This window comes from Larus michahellis, chromosome 23 (assembly GCF_964199755.1).
Source record: "Larus michahellis chromosome 23, bLarMic1.1, whole genome shotgun sequence".
Taxonomy (NCBI): domain Eukaryota; kingdom Metazoa; phylum Chordata; class Aves; order Charadriiformes; family Laridae; genus Larus; species Larus michahellis.
The window spans coordinates 4,569,151-4,587,694 of NC_133918.1; the positions used below are offsets into that span (position 1 = coordinate 4,569,151).

Sequence of the window (18,544 nt, forward strand, 5' to 3'; positions counted from 1 at the left end):
CCCCGTGTGACACCCGTGTGCACACACACCCCCCTCCCCTGTTGTGACACCCGTGTGCGTGCACACCTCCGCACACACAGAGCCCAGCGTGACACCCTTGCACACGCACTCACACGTAACCCCTTGCACACGCACAACGCCGTGCATGCGACCCTTGCGCGTGCACACACACGCGCGTGTGCGCGCACACACACACACACAGAGCCCGGTGTGACACCCGTGTGCGTGTGCACACACACTCACACACACACACTCACAACCGCGTGTCCCCCCCCGCACGCAACAGACACCCCCCGCGTGTGCACACCCCAACACGCTGCGGCCCCCACAGCCGCGCGCTGCACACACGCCGCCCTGCACCCCCCCGCGCACACCCCCACCCCACCCTGTGCACCCCCCCCGTGTCCCGTCCCCCCCCCGCCCTTTGTTCCACGCACACCCCCGTCCCCGCAGCCCCGCGAGCGCAGCCCCCGCGCAGAGGCCGCTGCGCACCCTCGCACGCCCCCCCCGCACACGCGTGTGCCCGCAGCCTCTGGCCTGACAAAGGGAGCGGGGGGGGGGTGTGTGTGTGTGTGATGCTGCAGGGGGGTGGGCAGCACCCACACCCCCCCAGACCCGCCCCCCCCCTCCCCACCCGTCCCCGCACGCCCACCTCAGCCGGCCCAGCACGACAAACCCGGGGGGAGGGGGCGCGCAGGGGGGACAACCCGATGTCCCGTCGTTCCCCCCCCTCCCCCCCCCGGGTCTGGGTGGGGGGTCCCCATGGCAATCGCATGCCCGCTGGGTGCGACCCCGCCGTCCCCGTGTCACCCTGGGCGCTGGGTCCCGCTCACGCCCCCGTGAACAGGCCACGGGGCAGCTTTCGGTGCCACCGGGGGCTACCGGGCGCGGGGGGGGGACACCGCGGGCGGGTCACAGCCACGGCGGCTCCCGTTTGCCACGGGTGGGCTGATGGTGGGCACGGGGTGGGGCGGGAGGAGCGGCGGCGTGGGTGGTCGGGGCGGGTGACGGCCCACGGCCCCGCAAATGCGGCAATTAAAATATGGGGGGGGCGGGGGGGGGGAAGCCGGTCGTGGCGGCTAAATTTAGCGGCAGACAATAGCTGCGGTGGCCGGGGGGAACCGGGTGGTGCGCGGCTGCGCGTGTGAGCGGAATCGCAACACCGCCCCCGCATCGCCGCCCCGGCAGCCCCGCGGCCTCCGCCGCCGCGCTGGGGAAACCGAGGCACGGGGCGGCGGCGGCGGCGGCGGCGGCAGCGGCAGCGGCAGGAAGGGGGGCCCCGGAGAGATCGCCAGGCCGCAGCTGGGGGGCTCGGCCGCCCCCGGCCCCCAACTCGGCCGGCGGAGCATCCCGGCAGCCCCGGCTCGCCGCCGCGCCGTGCCGACACCGGGCCATGGTCACCGGCGGCAGCGCTCGAGGGGAGCGGAGGCCGGGGTCTGCCTGCAGGTGGGCGAATTGGCGGGGGGGTGGGGGCGGCTTTGGGCTGGGGATCCCCCCCCCCCCCGGCTCCCGGGGACCTTCCATTGCTGGGGAACCCCCCCGGCTCCTGGGGATTCCCCCGGCTCCTGGGGATCCCCCGGCTCCTGGGGAACACCCCCCCCCCGGCTTGTGGGGACCCCCCGGCGGGGGGAGCGGGGATGGAGCGGGGCAGTGGAGGTGGGGGGGGGCCTGGGAGCAGCGCGGCTCTTTGGGGGGGGTTGCCCCGGGGGCACCCCGAGGAGCTGGGGGTCGGGGCCCATTCGGCCCCCCCCCCCCCCCGCTTTGCTCCCACCCGCTGCGCACCCCGCAGCCCTCGGTGAGTCGGGGGGGGGGACACACACACACACCTTTGGGGAGGGGGGGCAGCGGGGCGCGGGAGGCAGCCCACGGCGGTGACAATGAGGACGCGCCGGGAGCGACGCTGCCCGGCTAAAAATAATCCGCCTCCCCCGTCCCCTGCCAGCGCCGCGGCCTCAAGGTCACTGCCCGCCGTGAGGAGGAGGGGGGGGGGGGGGGGACGCGGGGTGTGGGGCGGGGAAGCCCCCCCTCGACATCATCCCCCCCCCCCCCCCCCCCCCTTCTTTTGCCTCGTTGCGTCGCGGCTCCCACACGCGCCCGGGCACGGCCGGCGTCGTCACCGCTGCTCCGCCGCGCAGAGCTGCCAGCAGCCCCCGCGCCCCGGCACATGCCCCCGCTGCCCCCCCGGGCACCCCGGCTCCTCCCGACGTTCCCCGTCGCGCGGGGCTGTGGCAGGTGAGGGGGCGCGGGGGGAGGTGACAGCGGTGGGGACCCCGTTGGACGGCAGCAATGGGGACCCCGGGGATGGCTTCCCCCGGCCGTGGTGGGGGGACACAAGGGACGCTGGGGACACCGTGCCGGCGGTGGGTGCTCGGAGCAATCCCCAGCCGCCGGAGTCGGGGGACCGCGGGGTTGTTTGTGCTCGGGGACGGCGTGGCGGCGGGGCCCGAAGCCGCGAGGCGGTGAAGGGTGACACGGCCGAGCGGTTTGAGGGGCCAAGGGACCTTGGTGATCCCCGGCTGCCACCACCACCCTGGGGACGCGGCGCTGGGGTGGCTCTGGCTGGGGCAACCAGCCCCACTCTGCCCCCGCCTCGGCACCCGCCAAAACCAGAGGGACCCCATGCCGCCAACGGCCCTGGTGTGATGCCGGCGGCCGGCCGCGGTGGTTTGGCACGGGCAGTGACACACCGGGGCCGGCAGGACCCCGCGCCAGGGCCGTGCGCGGTGCTGTGGGTGCGAAGTCCGGGGTCGGTGCTGGGGGCTCCCGGCGGGTTCCGGCACAGCGCGGTGCTGGTGGCCTCAACGTGCCGGGGAGTGCCCGGCGTGCCGTGGCGCAGCCGTCGAGGCTGGGGTTGTGCAGTGCAGGGGAGGCGGGGGGGGGGGGGGAGCGCCCCCTTGCCCCTCCCGACCTTCCCTGTGACCTTGGGACCCTGCGCAGGGCTGGGGGGCCGTGGTGGCTGCGGTGACACCGCCTCGGTGGCGGGGACCACCACCCCGCAGTGCGTGGAAGGGGCTCTCCGAAGGTGTTTGGGAGGTTTGGGGGATCCCCCCCTCCCCGAGGGGCTTGTGGCACTCCCAGGGGCAGCGGGGACACCTGTGTCCCCCCCGGCCAGCCCCGGGCGGGGGGTCCGTCGCGCCCCGGTGGGGCAGCCAGGCGGAGCGGCTTTGTCCTTCGCCTGAGCCGAGCTGCGTGGGGGAGGCGGCGGGAGAACCCGGCGCAGAGGCTTTGTCTGGGGATGGCGGCGCGGTGACGGCGGAGGGGGGACGTGGGGAGCCTAAATCCCCCCCCCTCCTAGAACCCCCAGCACCCCTCACCCCAGCCCTGGGCACCCCCTCGGCCCCACGCAGGTCGGGCATCCCCGGCTGAGTGTCCCCTCCAGAGGGGCGAGGGCTGGGGACGGGGTCCCCCTTGGGCTGGGGGGGTCTGGGGAGCCCCTGGCTGCCTCCACCAGCCCTGGGGAAGGGGGTGCTGCCCCCGCCATGCCTCGGGGGCCTGATCCAGCCCCGGCCCCGGCACCTCCCGGTGGGGCTCAGGGGAGGGTTTTTCTCGGGGAGACCCCGGGACAAGCCAGGGAATCCCTTGCGTCGCAGCGAGGGCCGGGGGGGGGTTTCGGTGTCCCCGCGTGTCCCTGTGCGTGTGCTAGCCCCGCGTGCTCCCCCCCCCGACACCCGGCGCCGTGGGGCCCGCAGACACCCCGCAGCCCTACGGGTGGGAATGGGCCAGATCCTGCGAGGGGCAAATCACCCCGGGGGGCGGGCTCTGCCCCTTTGCATCGCCCCCGACGTGTGGGGCAGGCACGGGGGGGGGCCTGGGGTCAGTGGGGGGTCCCACGGTGGCAGGGCTTGGCTGAAGCATCCCGGTGCTCTTTGGGACCCCAGTGGCATCGCGCCGGTGTCTCCGCCAGCCCCAGGGGGCACAGGTGGTCCCGTGCCCCCCCAAAATCCTGCTCAGCCCCCCTTGCCCTGCCCTTGGGGGACGGCGGCGGCGGTGGCACCCCCCCGCCCCGTTCAGCCCTGTGCTGGTGGTTGTGGGGGCCGGGGGCTCCTGCCAGCACCGACAGATGCTCTCCGGCCTGGGACATATGGCCAGGGCTCGGTGGCAGCGGGAGCTGCGGCCACCCAAGGAACCGGGGCCACCACGGAGGATTGGGGGGGACGGAGGTTGCGGGGGGGGGGGGGGGGGCTGCAGGGGGTCTGACGCAATCTGTGCACCCACCAAACCCCCATGCCGGCTGGTGGGGAGTCCCTGTGACCCCGGGGGGGGGAACGGCGTGGGTGCCCCAAGCACCCCATCCCCTGCCCCACGGTGGTGGTGGGGGGGGGGGGTTTCCCCGGTTCCTCAGCTCCTTCCCCCCTTCCTGGTACGGCAGTGGGACCGTGGCCGTGCCGCCCGGCTGCTGGCATGGGGGGCACAGCCCTGGTGGCAACCGCTGCCCTCCCCGCATCCCCCCCCCCCCCAAATTCCTCCCCGGGCCCGCGATTCCCAGGCAGGAATTAGGTAATAAATAAATCAGCAGCCGGGAGGGAGCCTTTGGGCCGCCCGCCTCTATTTTTAGCTGCCCCCTCCTCCTCTGCAGTTGCTCCCAGGCAGCGCTGCTGCTCCCAGGGTACAGGGGGGGGCGTGGGGGGGTCCCACCGCCACCCCCCAACCACCCCTGGGCCGCCCTGCGGGGGTTAAACCACGTTCCCCCCCACACACACCCTGCTCCGTGCAGGGTGAGGAGGTGCTGCCCCGGCCGGGGTCCCCCTTTGCCCACCGTCCCCTTGTCCTCAGCCGAGGGTCCTTCCCTCGGTGACATCCCGTGCCCCCCCCCCCCCCCCCCCCAAGGCAGCCCCCCACTTCTTCCCAGGGATAAGACCCCCCCCGGGGGTGCCCGTGTCCCGGCCCCGAGCGTTGTGGCAGGGGGGCGGCGGGAGCACCCCGCAGCCCCACCGCAACACAGGGGGTGGGACACCGCCGAGACACCCGGGCTGCGGCGGTGGGCGTCCTGCTGCCGCATCGCCCCCACCTTCCCGGCGCGGGAGCTGCCAGGCGCGGGGAGGCTCGGGGCCATCGCTCAAGGACATACGGTGGCCGCCACCAGCAGCACAAGCCCAGGGGGGAACCTGCCGTGTCCCCCGTCCCCAGGATGGGGTCATGGGGGACCGCGCTCGGTGCCTCTGCGCATCCCGCCCGAGCATCCCTGGGGATGCAGCCACCGGCCGCTGCATCCCCATGGGGACAGGGGACAAGGGACAGGGACCCCTCGGTTCTTCCCGGCTTTAATCAACCCTCCGGGTGCCGAATCCTGCCGGAGACGTCCCCATCGATGTCCTGACAGGGGGAAGATTTAATAAGGCCCATTTACGTCGCCATCGATAGAAGCTATTAGCGAAACGACCACGGAGAGATGTTTAATAAAATATTTACTGTCACCCGCTCCGGGGGCGGCTTCACCCACCCCATCCCAGGTTGCCAAAAACTTTGCCAGGCCCCGGCACGGCTCTGGCATCCCCGGCAGCTCCGCCATGAGAGGGGCCCTGGGAAACCAACCGCTTCCCCTCCCTCCCTCCCTCCCCTCCCTGCCCGGCTGCGTATTTTTCTCCCCCGACCGAAGTATTAAAAAGAAATCGGAGCCCATTTTCCTGCCATAAATTTGGCAGAATGGAGAGAAAATGATCCGGCTCTGGAGGGGAGCCAACGGCCCCGGATCCACACCGGGGAGCAGAGCCGGGGCGCTGGAGCCCGGCCACGCAGCCTCCGCGCCCGCAGGGAGCAGGGAAACGTCTTCCCCGGCTCCGGTGTGTCCTCGGGGGACGGGAGAGGGGGGTTCCCCGACCCCTGCCACCCCCCACACAGATGGGGGGGTGCTGCTGGCGGGAGGGACGCCCGGTGGCGGCGGTCGCAGCGGGGGCACCGATGGTGGTTGTTGTGGGGGGGGGGGGTTGCGCGGGGCTGGGCTGCAGCAAGACATGGCACTGGGAGGCCCGAAATGCGGGGAGAAGCCCCCCCCCCGCCCCCGGGGGCTGGGGGAGAGGCTGCGGGGACCCCCGGCTCCCCCGAGCAAGGAGCCCTGGCCTGGGTCTGCCACCGGGACGGCAACGGTGGTGCCATCGGCACCGTGGGCTGCGGGATTTTGGGGCCCGTTGTGCGGGGGTGGGGGGTGGGGGTTTGGTGCTGGGGGGTCCGTGCTGGGGGTCGGGGTCCGAGCTGGGGGTCTGTGTGCTGGGGGGGATCTGTGCTGGGGAGTCTGTGGTGGGGGTCTGTGTCTGTGCTGGGGGTCTGTGCTGTGGGGTCATCGCTGGGGGTCTCTATTGGGGGTCCACACTGGAGTCTGTGTCTGTGCTGGGGGGTCTGAGCTGGGGGTCTGTGTGCTGGGGGGGATCTGTGCTGGGGGTCCACACTGGGGGTCTGCACTGGGGGTCCGCGCTGGAGGTCTCTGATGGGGGTCTGTGCTGTGGGGTCATTGCTGGGGGTCTCTACTGGGGGTCCGCACTGGGGGTCTGTGTCTGTGCTGGGGGGTCTGAGCTGGGGGTCTGTGTGCTGGGGGGGATCTGTGCTGGGGGTCCACACTGGGGATCTGTGCTGGGGGGTCTGTGTCTGTGCTGGGGGTCATTGCTGGGGGTCTGTGCTGGGGGTGTCATTGCTGGGGGTCTGCGTTGGGGGCGTCTGTACTGGGCGTCCACACTGGGGGTCTGTGCTGGGAGTCTGTGCTGGGGGGGGTCTGTACTGGGGGTCTGTGTCTGTGCTGGGGGTCTGTGCTGTGGGGTCATTGCTGGGGGTCCGCACTGGGGGTCTGCACTGGGGGTCCGCGCTGGAAGTCTCTGCTGGGGGTCTGTGCTGGGGGGGTCCCTGCTGGGGGTCTGTGCTGGGGGGGGTCCCTGCTGGGGGTCCGGGCTGGGGGTCCGTGCTGGCTGCAGTGGGGCTGCTCCTGCAGTGGGGTCTGTGCTTGCTGCCGTGGGACCCCCCCGGTGCATCAGGGCTGCTCGTGCCGGAGGGGGGGCTGCTCTGGCTCTGGCTCTGTGGGGCACCCGTGCAGCCACTGGGGCTGTCCCACCGACCCCCCCAGTGTCCCCCCGGCCCTGCCCTGTGCCCCCCCTCACCCCACAGCCTGGTGACAAACCCATGGCCAAAAATCATGGCTCTTCTGGCTGGGCCGCTGGCTGCTGAGGGGGGGGTCAGTGCGGAACACACAGGGACATGGGACAGGGTGACCCCCCCCCCCCCCGGGTGGCAGTGCCCTCGGCTGGGTGCAGTGGCTCTGGGGGTGTTTGGGGACCCCCCCCCCTAATGCCATGTGTCCTCTCTGGCCAGGCGTGGAGGGAAGCCCATGGCACCCGGCCCCCCGGACCCCCCGCACGCCAAGCCCTGGCCCCGCAGCCCCTAACGCCCCGAGGGCCCCCCCGGCCGCTCCTGGGGACCCCGAGCAGGTAGGGGGAGTGCAGGGGGCCGGGGTCGCAGGGTTGAGGGTGCCACTGCAGTGCTGGGGGGGGTCACGGGGGTGCTGAGGGTGTGTGTTGGGGGTACTGGGGGGGGATGTTGGGGTGCTGGGGGGGGTGCACTGGGGGCCTGCAGGGGGTGCTGGTGGCAGCATGTGGAGGGTGGAGGGGTGCGCTGGGGGGGTGGCGCATGGGGGACGACGGGGTTTGGGGTGCAGTGAGGGTGGGGGAGTGCATGGGGGGGCGTTGGGGGTGTCGTTGGGGGGTGCACGGGGGTGTGATGGGGGGCTGGGTGGGGAGGGGGTGCAAGGGGGTGTGCACGGGGGGTTCAAGAGGGTACATGGGGTGTTTTGGGGTGCAAGGGGGTGCACGGGGGGTTCAAGAGGGTGCATGGGAGGTGCAGGGGGGTGTTTTGGGGTGCAAGGGGGTGCACGGGGGTGTTTTGGTGTGCGGGGGGGGAGTGCAAGGGGGTGCATGGGGGTGTTTTGTGGTGCAAGGGGGTGCCCGGGGAGGGCTTGGTGGGGGTTGCGGGGGGGTGCCGGCCGTGGGGGGGCTGCGTGGGCCGTGGGGGCCGGGGTCTGTGTGGGGGTGCGTGGGCAGCAGAGGGGTTTTGGGGGCGCGGGGCGGGGGACCATGGAGCGCATGGCGGGGGGGGGGGGGGGGGGGGGGCGGCCCGCGGCGGGGTGGGCGGGGCCAGCGGCGGGGTGGGTGGGGCCGAGAGGCGTGGCGCGGCGGGTCGTCAGGGGGGCGTGGTCGCTCTCCTCCAATCAGGAGCTCCGCCCCCGCCTCCGCCCCGCCCCCGGGCGCTCCGGTCCCGCCGCCGCGCGCCCCCGGGACCCAGCCGGGCTGCGGTGGCGGCGGCGGCGGCGGCGCGGCCCCGGCCCGGGCCGGCGGCAGGTAGCGGGTAGGGCCCGGCCGGGGGTGGGGTTGAGCTGAGCCCGCCGGGCACTCCCCGGTACCGGGAGCTCCGGGCACGGCGGGGACGTCGCGGGGAGGAGGGGGGCGCGGCGGGGACGCGCAGCTGCAGCTGGTTACCGGAGCCGTCCCGGGGCCGCGGGTAGAGCCCAGCGGCGGAGGCAGCGTGGGGCCGGACCCCTCCTGCGCTCGCTGCCCCACCGGGGTGTGGGGGGGAGGCTGCAGAGGGGGCGGCCGCGCTGCGGCGGTACCGATAACCGGGAGGGGGGGGCACGTCCCCCGCGGGCAGGACACGTCCCCGCCGCCGTCGAGGCCGGCACATGGGTGCCACGTGCCCCGTCAGGCGTCGCCCGGTGGCGGGTGGGGTGGTGCTGCTGCTCCCCCGGGGACACCCCTCACCTCCCCCGTCCCGGAGCCCCCCCGACCCGACACCGTCCCCTCTCCCGCAGGTCGCCCCCGCGCCGCTGAGCCATGCGGGATCGCCCGGCCCCCTCCCCGCCAGAGCCATGAGCGGCTGCCGGTACAATGGGGGGGTGGCACGGCCACGGGGACCCCTGAGCTCCTCCGCTCGTACCCTGCACCCGCTGGAGGGTGAGACCCAGCCGCTGCGGCCACGCCATCCCCCCGGCCTGGAGGTGGTGGTCTCACGGCCGGAGCAGCCCGGGGGTCCCGATGCCAGCCCGGCAGCGGCGGGGCAGGATGCGGCCGAGGAGCGGGGACGGGGACCGCGGAGGAACCAGAACATCGGGTACAAGCTGGGACACCGGCGAGCCCTCTTCGAGAAGCGGAAACGCCTCAGCGATTACGCCCTCATCTTCGGGATGTTCGGCATCGTGGTCATGGTCACGGAGACGGAGCTGTCCTGGGGGGTCTACACCAAGGTAGGGGTTGCGGTGGGTGGGTGGGGGGGCTGGGGAGAGTCCGGCCGGGCTCACGCTGCCCGTTCCCCTCGCAGGAGTCATCGTATTCGTTTGCACTGAAATGCCTTATCAGCCTCTCGACTGTCATCCTCCTGGGGCTCATCGTCATGTACCACGCCAGGGAGATCCAGGTGAGGGGCACCTACCGGTGGGTGCTCGCCAGGGCCCCCGGGGGTCCCACCGCCCACCCACCAACTCACCCCCCCCCGCCGCCTTCCTTCTCCCTCCGCAGCTCTTCATGGTGGATAACGGCGCCGACGACTGGCGCATCGCCATGACCTACGAGCGCATCTTCTTCATCGCCCTGGAGCTGATCGTCTGCGCCATCCACCCCATCCCCGGCCAGTACCTCTTCACCTGGACGGCCCGGTTGGCCTTCACCTACGCCGCCTCGGTGGCCGACGCCGACGTGGACATCATCCTCTCCATCCCCATGTTCCTGCGGCTGTACCTGATCGGGCGCGTCATGCTGCTGCACAGCAAGCTCTTCACCGACGCCTCCTCCCGCAGCATCGGCGCCCTCAACAAGATCAACTTCAACACCCGCTTCGTCATGAAGACCCTCATGACCATCTGCCCCGGCACCGTCCTCCTGGTCTTCAGCATCTCCTCCTGGATCATCGCTGCCTGGACGGTCCGCGTCTGCGAGAGGTAGGGGGGGCACTCCCCAGCGGGGCTCTTGGCGGTGGGGGGGGGAAAGCGGGGCTGGGATGCAGCTGAGGACGCACGGTGCAGACCCCAGAGGGGGTGGGGGGAGAGAAGAGGCCCCTTGGAGAAGGGGCCCCTTGGAGAAGAGGCCCCCACTCTCCGTGCAGACCCTCCCTGGTGGGACCTTCATGCCCAAGGTGGTGGCCACAATGGTTTTGCCAAACCAAAACCACTTTGCCAAGGTGAGGTGGGGGCGGCCGGACCCCCAGGCTGTCCCCAGACGTCTCCCAAGCCCTTCTGTGGCCCCCCACCCCTTCCCACAGGGATGCTGCAGGACCCCCCCTTTCTGCCGGTGGGTCTGGCCGGGAGGAGCTGGGGGTCTGGCGGAGGGGACCCGAGCCCTTACGCAGGATATGGCCCGTGCTCCTCAGCTGCGCCCGCCGCGATGCCGGGATGGGGGGGCCGGGATGCCCGTGCCCTGCCCGTGCTCGCCCCTTCTCGGCCGCTCCCCCCGCCCCCCGGGACATGCATTAACTGCTCTTGTTTTCCCTCCCTGACCGCTCTGCTGCTCGCAGGGACAAACTGTGAGTCACCCCAGGGACCGACAGCGCGTCCTGCACGGGACGTCCCCCCCAGCCCCAGGCTTGTGCTACTCAGAATTTAGGATTAGCTGCAGCCGGCGGGGGGCGGGGGGGGTTGGAGTCAAGGCTGGGGGGAGCTGCCCAGGCCGGAGCAAAGAGGCCATGGACACGGAAAGGGGCCGGAGCCCTTTTCCACTTGGAACCTCAGTGGCTGCTTTCTGTCCCCACTGTCCCCACCCCGATGGGGTGGTCGCGGTGCCCAGCCTGGCCACGGGCACAAGCCGGGGAGGTCCCGGCTCTCGGGGCGCTCTCGGAGGGGTGGGCTTGCTGCAGGAATCGCTGTGGGTCCCGGGGCAGAGGGAGAAACCCCCAGCAAGGAGCAGAGCCGAACCGGAGCTGCCGGGAAGGAGCCGCCGGAGCCTTCGGCAGAGTCTCCGAAGGGTTTTTGCTCGGCTCCGGCAGTTCCGTTGCTCGGCGTTTCCCCTCCGGGCACAGTCCGGGTGCGTTGAAGGAGTCCCGGGGGCTCCTCGGGTGGATGGGGGGAGCAGGGAGTCCCGCAGCCCCCGCTGTCCCGGGGAGCATTGCCACGGGGTGACACCCTCGGGCTGATGTCCCTTTGGGGACGGGCTCAGCCCTTCGCTGCCAACCCACAGGGTGTCCCCCTCCGGCTGCGTGGTGCCCCCCAGCATCGCCCTGCCCCATCCCTCGATGCCGGTTGAGGTTCCAAGCTGAGTTCCCGGTGCGGCTGTGCCGGGGGGTCTGGGTCGGCGGGGGGGGGGGTAAGGCAGCAATCCTAAATTCCTCACCGCACGCTTGAGTCCATCCCGGCTCGCTCCCGTCTCCTCCCCTCCCTTCTCTCACCCCCAGCACCCGGTTTTCCCGGCTCCCCGCTGCTCCCCGCATGCCCCCGTCCCGCTGCCCGGCTTGGCCGTACCCAGCGCCCGGCCCCGCTGCTCCACGTCCCTTGTCCCGGCCGGCGGCGGGGACCGTGTCCGGGGGACCCTCGGGAAGGGGGCGGGGGGCACAGCCATCTGCGTTCGTGGCGTGGGTGCCGGCCACGAAATCTCAAAGCACAGCGGCCCCCGCTCCCCCCTGCAGTTGACACCCGCGATGGCCTCGGGGCCCTTTGTAGCCCTGGGCTTGCTCGGGGTGGGGCGGGGGGGGCAGCTCGCAGGGCGAGGGGTGCGTTGCTCCAGCCTTGCAACCGTCCCCCGCTCTGCAGTGACGGGGCGTCCCCTCCCCGGGGCGGGGGGTCCGGCGATGGCGCCCGTGTCCTGTGCTTTGAGATCCCTGGGGGAGCTTCGGGAGGATGGAGGTCGCTGCCATCCCTTGGAGGGGAGGGGGCTGCTGCTCCGCACCCGTCACCTCATTATCCGCATCCAGCAGCACCCCCGAGCCAGCCCCGGTCACAGCCACCCCGGGCCTTACCTCCTCCGTGGTGCCCGTGTCCGGAGTGGCCGTGCCTGGTGTCCCCAAAGTGTCCCCAAGGTGTCCCCAGCTTCTTTGGGGGCCTGCGTGCCACCGGCACAGCTGGGAGCTGGGGGACTCTCCAGGACGCAGCCATCGGATGGGGAAAGCGGCTAAAAAACATCGTGGCAAAGCCACGAGGGGCACGTGGCAGGACCGGGACCGTGCGGTGACGGTGGCTGCGCTCGGCCCCGGGCAGGTACCACGACAAGCAGGAGGTGACCAGCAACTTCTTGGGGGCCATGTGGCTGATCTCCATCACCTTCCTCTCCATCGGCTACGGGGACATGGGGTGCCGCACACCTACTGCGGGAAGGGGCGTGTGTCTGCTCACTGGCATCATGGTGAGTGCCGGGAAGCTTGTGGGGGGGACGACACACACCCGGATGACTCCTGTGCCCCCCCCCCCCACCCCGCCCCAGCTCCTGCCGCTGCCCTCACCGCGGGGCTCTCTGCCCTCAGGGTGCCGGTTGCACCGCTCTGGTCGTCGCCGTCGTTGCCAGAAAGCTAGAGCTCACCAAAGCGGAGAAACACGTGCACAACTTCATGATGGACACGCAGCTGACGAAGCGGGTAAGGCACCCCCCCCACACACACACCCCCCACACCCCTTGGGTCCCGTCAGACGTCGCTGGGCGCGGGACCAGCCGCCTCCATCCCTCGCCCCGGGCGCTCGCTTCCTCCCAGGTGAAAAATGCTGCTGCCAACGTACTCAGGGAAACGTGGCTCATCTACAAACACACCAAGCTGGTGAAGAAGATCGACCATGCCAAAGTTCGGAAACACCAGCGTAAGTTCCTCCAAGCCATCCATCAGTAAGTGCCAAACCTTTACCTGCTTCCTACCAGGAGGTTTTTCCCGTCGTGGCTCCGGAAGGAGAACCGGGCGCTCCCTCCCCTTCTGTACCCACCCCCCCCCCCCCCCCGCCCCCGCCGCCCCCGGCTTGGGAGCCAGGTGGTCTCCAGCCCCTGTCCCCGTCCCCGCTGCGGGGGGAGAGGGCTTTCCCGGCGGGTGGGGACCCCGCCGATGCTGGGGTGACCCCGGGAGTACCCGATGGATGAGGTTTGACGCGACGGTGTCCGCCATCCCCATTGGGGAGCGGGGCTGGGGGCTGCGAGCCCCCCGGGGAGGCCTCCTGCTTTGCGGGGGGGTGGGTGGAAAACAAGGGGTGCCTGGCTTTGCGGGGGGGGAAAGCGGGCACCGATGGTGGGGGCGGGGGGGGGGGGGGGGGGGCCGTGCTGCGGCTGCTGTCGTCCTCCCTGCGCTCTTCGTGGTGGTATTAAACGTGCTGTTGTGTTTTGTCTCTGTTCTGCCCCCCCCCTCCCTGCAGAGCTCAGAAGTAAGTCGCCCCGCGGGGCCGCTCCTCTCCTCCGCCTGCTCCCGTTTGCATGGGCTCCTCGCTGCAAAATGGGGCGGGGGGGGGGAGGGACACGGCGGGGTAGCCCCCCCCTCCCCCCCCCCCCCCCCCCCCAGGGCTGTCTGGGGGTGAAGATGGAGGGGCAGAGGCTGCGCTTGCGGAGTCGGGGTGCCGGGGGGGGAGCTGCATGATGCTGGGGTGCTGTGGAAAGCGGGGTGGGGGGGGACGGGATGCTGCGTGGTGGTGGTGGTGGGGGGGGTGTCGCTGACCTTGACCCTGCTCCCCCGTGTCTCCCCAGGTTGAGGAGCGTGAAGATGGAGCAGCGGAAGCTGAACGACCAGGCCAACACGCTGGTGGACCTGGCAAAGGTGAGCCATGCCGGGATGGCATCCCCGGCGGGGGGGGGGACCCCACCACTACCTGGGGGGACTCCCGACGCCGAGACCCTGCCGTGTGTGTGTGTGTGTGTGTGTGTGTGTGTGTGTGTCCTATCCCCCATGTCCGTCTGTCCTTCCCCCCTACCCCCCGGCAGACCCAGAACGTCATGTACGACATGGTCTCGGAGCTGCAGGAACGTCACGAGGACCTGGAGAAGCGGTTGGGGGCCTTGGAGAGCAAGATGGAGGCGCTGGGGCTGAGCCTGCTGGCGCTGCCGGGGCTGGTCAGCCAAGCCCTGGGGCAGCAGCAGCGCGAGCTCCTGGGGAGCTGGACCCCCCGCCTCTGCTCCGCCACCGCCCCTTGCACCCCCACCCGACCCCCCGGGTCCCCTTCCACCGCCCCCCCCACCTCCTCGGACAGCGGGTGATGGGTTTATTTTTATTTTTGGGGGTGGTGGTGGTGGTCGGGGGGGGGGGCGGGGGGGGGGGGCGCCTCTTATGTCTGGCCATCGTGTGGCTGATTTCAGTAGCTTTGTTCTGTAAAGCCCTGTATAAATTTCCTGCGTTCACTGTGCTGGCCTGAGGCTGGAGACCCCCCCACACACACCCCCCCCGCAACCCCTGCCTCGGGACCTCCTGTGCCCCACCCCACCCCACCCCGGCCGGGTGGAAGGTGAGCCCCAGCCTCCAGGAGGGCCTTTTTTTAAGGGGGGGGCTGGGTGGATGCAGCAGCCGCTGCTCCAGAGGGGATGGAGCAGCCCTGGGCGGGAGATGGAGCAGCCCTGGGCGGGAGATGGAGCAGCCCTGGGGGGGGATGGAGCTGGCGGGGGGAAAGGAGCAGCCCTGGGGGGGGGGGGGAAAGGAGCAGCCCTGGGGGGGGGGGGGAAAGGAGCAGCCCTGGGGGGGGGAAAGGAGCAGCCCTGGGGGGAGATGGAGCAGCCCTGGGGGGGGGGGGATGGAGCTGGTGGGGGGGGAAAGGAGCTGCCCTGGGGAGAGATGGAGCTGCCCTGGGGGGGCAGGAGCTGGGGGTGGGGGGGGAAGGGAGGAGGGGGAGAAACCAGGAGCCCTGAGCGTCAGCGGGGGGGTGTCTTGGGGCTGTCCCCCAGGCTGTGGGGGGGCGGAGGTTGGGGACAGGGTGGGGAGAGGCCTGGGGTCTTGCCTGGAGGGCGCGGAGGCTGGGGGCGGGGGGAGGCAGCCCCCCCCCTCCCCAGTGGTGAGAGCAGGGCTGAGCCCCAGGGGTTGAGGATTTTTTGGGGGGAGGGAGGGGGGGCTCTGTTCCTGGCTCTGCCACGAAGTGACCTTGGCGAAGTCACGTCACCTCTCTGTGCCTCAGTTTCCCCCATCTGTAAAATGGGGGTGGGGGGGGGGTGGGAGGGGCGGGGGGGGACACACCGCGGTACCGGCCATTGTAAAGCGCTGTGAGATTCTTGGATGCAATATTCAGCCCAGCCCCCTGCCACCGCGGGGAGGGGGGGGCGGACAAGGACCCTCTGCCAGGACCCCCTGGGGGGCCGATCCTGTTCCCCAGCCGGGACCCTTGGCGTTGGGGGGGGGCCGTTTTGGGGGGGGGGGGGGGTGGGCTGAGGCGCACATTAAAGGAGGCTGAACTGGACGCGTCGCTCTCTGCTCGCGGCAGCGGGATGGGGTCCCTGGGCGGGGGGAGGTGGGGGGATGCTCGGTGGGGGGGGGGGGGTCGTTGCAGCTCCCCTCGCTGCGGAGGCTCCCCCCGCCCTGGGGACCTCGCAGGGGGAGGATGAGGCTGACGTGGGGGCTCCAAACCCCCCCCAGGGGGGTGCACTGGGGAGGGCTGGGAGCTCGCAGCCCCCCCCACTGCCGCTTGCTGGCACTGGGGCAGGTTTGGGGGGGGGATAGGGGATGTTGAGGGGGGGTGATGGGGACAGGCTCGGAGCATCCCGGGATGTCGGTGCTGCTCAGCCCCAGCCCTTCACGAAGCCAAAACCGGGGCCCGGTGCAGGATGCGGCCGTCGGTGGGCACCGGGTGGCAGGGGGAGGAGGGGGGGGCTGTGTGGGACCCCGGGGCGGGGGGGGGCAGGGGATGGATCCTGCCCACGCAGGGCCCCGTGCTGCGCGTCGGGGCGGCGCGTTGCTGTTAATATTTAACCGCTGGTGCCTGTCGGTGGCCGGCAGCGGTGGCGGCCAGTGGCCGAGGGACATCGCCGTGAGCCCCAGGGCCACCTCCCGCCATGAGACGGGCAGGTAACGCCGGTGGCGGGGGCTCGGGGACGCTGGCACAGGGACGCAGGGCCCAGGGGTGGCACAGCGGGGCTGGTCTGCTTGACACCAGTCCGGCAGCACCCGCGGGGTCCGTGGTGGTGGTGGCGGTGGCGGTGGCGGGGGACGGCCGGGAGCGATGCCGTGGGGACACCCTTCCCCTCTTCCTGCCCGGAGGGGCTCCAGCAGGTCCCTGCTCCTGCCCAGCTGGGCACTGGGAGCTCTCCCAGTCACCCACGGGCATTTCCAGCCCGGGCCCTCGTCGGGGACAAGGACGGGGTGGCAGCCGCGGTTCGTGCAGCGGGAGGTGACACCCCCAGGGCGCAGTCGGAGCTCGCCGCTGGGTCCCCGTCTCGGTGGCCACCTGTAAATCCCCGGGGTGGGGGGGGGGGGGATGGTGGCTCGGGGGCAGGCTGCGAGTGTGCCCTGCGGGGGAAACTGAGGCACGCGGAGAGGGCTGGTAACGCCCCCGCCCGAGCCGTCTTGCTGGGGGGGGGGGGTTGCCCTCGTCTCTGCTCATCCCGGGGCTTCTCCTCCAGCGGGGCTCGGCCCAGAGGCTGGGAAGCGGAGCAGCCCCCAGGTGCATCCGAGGGACCCCCGTCACCCCAAAACCTCCGGGAGCCGCTGGCCGAGCCCCCCCGCCCCATCAGAGAGCCGGGGCTGCTGGGTACGGAGCGGGGCACAGGGGTGCTGAGCCCCCCGGCTGGGCTGGGGGAGTTCAGCCCCACTTTGCCTCCGTGAAGTCGTGGCTGGGGGGGGCCAGGGGGTCCGGGGGGGGGGGGCAGCCTGGCCTGGCTGCTCACTGCTGTCCCCCCAGGGCTGTGCCATGGCCCCCGCCTCGCCGGCATCAGCCTCCTGGCCATCTTCCTCTTCCTCACCCGTCCCTCCAGATGTGGAGGCGCAAGGTGGCCCAGAAACACCGGGAGGTTGCCGGGAGTCCCGCCGTCACTGGGAGTGGGGACAGCCCCGGGTGGTCTCCCCCCGCCCCCCCACCCCAGTGCCCCTCTCCGGTTCGGTGGTCGTGCAGCCTCATGGCCCTCCCTTGTGTCCCGAAGGCTCCGCCAGCCCGAGCCAGGCACGTCGTCTTCGAGGACGAGGTGGTGCCATCGGGGAGACCCCCGAGGAGGGTCCCCCCCACCGAGGAAGGGAAGAAACCGGGGGCCAGGACTGTCCCCCCCGGGCTGGCACCGTGGCCACATGGTGTCCCAGACTACGTGGTGTAAGTGACTCCCACGGGGATGGGGATGGCTACGGGACGGGGTGTCACACAGCCCTGGGGACCCACGGCACCCAACCGCGAGGGTCCTGGGTGCGTGGGGGGCACCGGGGCTCTCCCTCCCGCACCCTGAGCCTCGTGGCTTCGTGGCGGTGCAGAAAGTACCCGGCCATCCGGAGCCCCCGGCAGCGGGAGGGCTACAAGGGCGTCTTCCAGGACCAGCTGGCGGAATACACGGAGCTGCTCAGGGAGGTCCGCACGGCACGGCGGGGGCTCCGGGAGCCGGAGGCGGCGATGGGCCGGCAGCCCCGGCACGCCGCGGGCAGGACGGTGGGTCCCTCGGTGGGCGCCTGTTGCGGGCAGCGCGTGTTTAGCGAGCAACGTTGGGTGTGATGAGTTGGCCGGTCTCTGCGGGGACTGGGGATGAGCCCGGGGGGGGGCTGCAGCGGGTGTTGGGGACAGGAGGGGACATGCAGACACCCCGGCTCCTGCGGCTGAGAGGTGCGGGCTCGAAGGCACCCGGCAGCTGCTGGAAAACGAGCGAGTGGCGGCATTTCTCGGCTACGCCCCGGGTGAGGTTTTCACCGGCTGCCCCCAAGCCCCCGCCCGGGCTCATTAGCTCTGGCTGCCTCATTAGGGCCCTGCTGAGCCCCCGGGACGCGTCTTTCTGCCCCGCAGGGTGGGAGCAGGGTGGCCCACCTCTAGGGCAAGTACGTGAGGAAGAGGAGGGTGAGCAGGGGAAGGGCTCAGGGTCTGTTCCCCGTGCTGGGGAGCCTGGGGGGCTGCCAGCCCACAGCCTCCGCGGCTGAGCGCGGTGCGGCCGGCAGGATTCGGCCTTCCTGGAGAAGCAGCAGCGCTGCCAATACCTGAAGCAGAAGCTGACGCACATCAAGGCGCGGATCCAGGAGTACGACCGCGACGCCCGCGACAGCGCCGTCTACTTCTGAGCCTGCGCAGCGGCCGGCCCCGACGCCGGGGGGACGGTGACCCCCGGGGGGGACCCCAGGGGCTGGGTGCTGGGGACTGGGGAAGGGGGGTGGCGATGCTGCGGGGAAGCGCCCGGTGCCCACCCAGCCGTCGCACGGAGAGTAAACCCGCAGGCTCCTCGTGCTGCTGGCGTCGGGGTTCCCTGGGTGCTCCGTGCCCCGGGGGGGCCTCCTGGCCTCGGGGTCCCCCGGGAGCCGCCCCGGGATCCCCGCGTGGGAGCCAGGCCCTGCCTGTGCCCCCACTTCACCCCGTGCCAACTTGGGACCAGCCCCCCGCCGGGGCGGCGGGTGCAGCTGCAGAAGTTGCCAGAACTGGTTTTAATAAAACACGGTGATGGTTTTTATTTTTTTTTTAGGGGGGGGGGGGGTGTCTTCATGCGCAGCCGGGGGCACCCGCAGCGCCGGGGAGGCAGCTGGGAGACGCGTC

General features: G+C 71.8%; 2 protein-coding genes across 4 annotated transcripts; both read left to right on the forward strand.

The window, feature by feature from the left end:
• The first annotated feature begins 1,337 nt into the window (after nucleotides 1–1,337).
• KCNN1 (potassium calcium-activated channel subfamily N member 1) lies at nucleotides 1,338–14,275 on the forward strand. 3 transcript variants are annotated; one of them, XM_074565587.1, is made up of 10 exons: nucleotides 1,338–1,446; nucleotides 7,294–7,409; nucleotides 8,783–9,214; nucleotides 9,289–9,384; nucleotides 9,486–9,904; nucleotides 12,149–12,293; nucleotides 12,412–12,522; nucleotides 12,637–12,764; nucleotides 13,605–13,674; nucleotides 13,839–14,275. In XM_074565587.1, the coding sequence occupies exons 3-10, from the start codon at nucleotides 8,840–8,842 to the stop codon at nucleotides 14,109–14,111; spliced, it is 1,617 nt and encodes a 538-aa protein (XP_074421688.1). In that variant the 5' UTR covers nucleotides 1,338–1,446; nucleotides 7,294–7,409; nucleotides 8,783–8,839; the 3' UTR covers nucleotides 14,112–14,275. The 3 variants fall into 3 exon arrangements, with proteins under 3 accessions (XP_074421688.1, XP_074421687.1, XP_074421689.1); XM_074565586.1 differs by lacking the exon at nucleotides 1,338–1,446 and adding an exon at nucleotides 2,058–2,232; XM_074565588.1 differs by lacking the exons at nucleotides 1,338–1,446; nucleotides 7,294–7,409 and adding an exon at nucleotides 2,093–2,232.
• A 1,545-nt stretch (nucleotides 14,276–15,820) lies between these two features.
• Nucleotides 15,821–18,457, forward strand: OCEL1 (occludin/ELL domain containing 1). The gene is made up of 5 exons (XM_074565592.1): nucleotides 15,821–15,900; nucleotides 16,455–16,582; nucleotides 16,971–17,134; nucleotides 17,290–17,461; nucleotides 17,959–18,457. Exons 1-5 carry the CDS (start codon nucleotides 15,888–15,890, stop codon nucleotides 18,076–18,078), a joined length of 597 nt encoding a protein of 198 aa, XP_074421693.1. The 5' UTR covers nucleotides 15,821–15,887; the 3' UTR covers nucleotides 18,079–18,457.
• The last annotated feature ends 87 nt before the right edge of the window (nucleotides 18,458–18,544 follow it).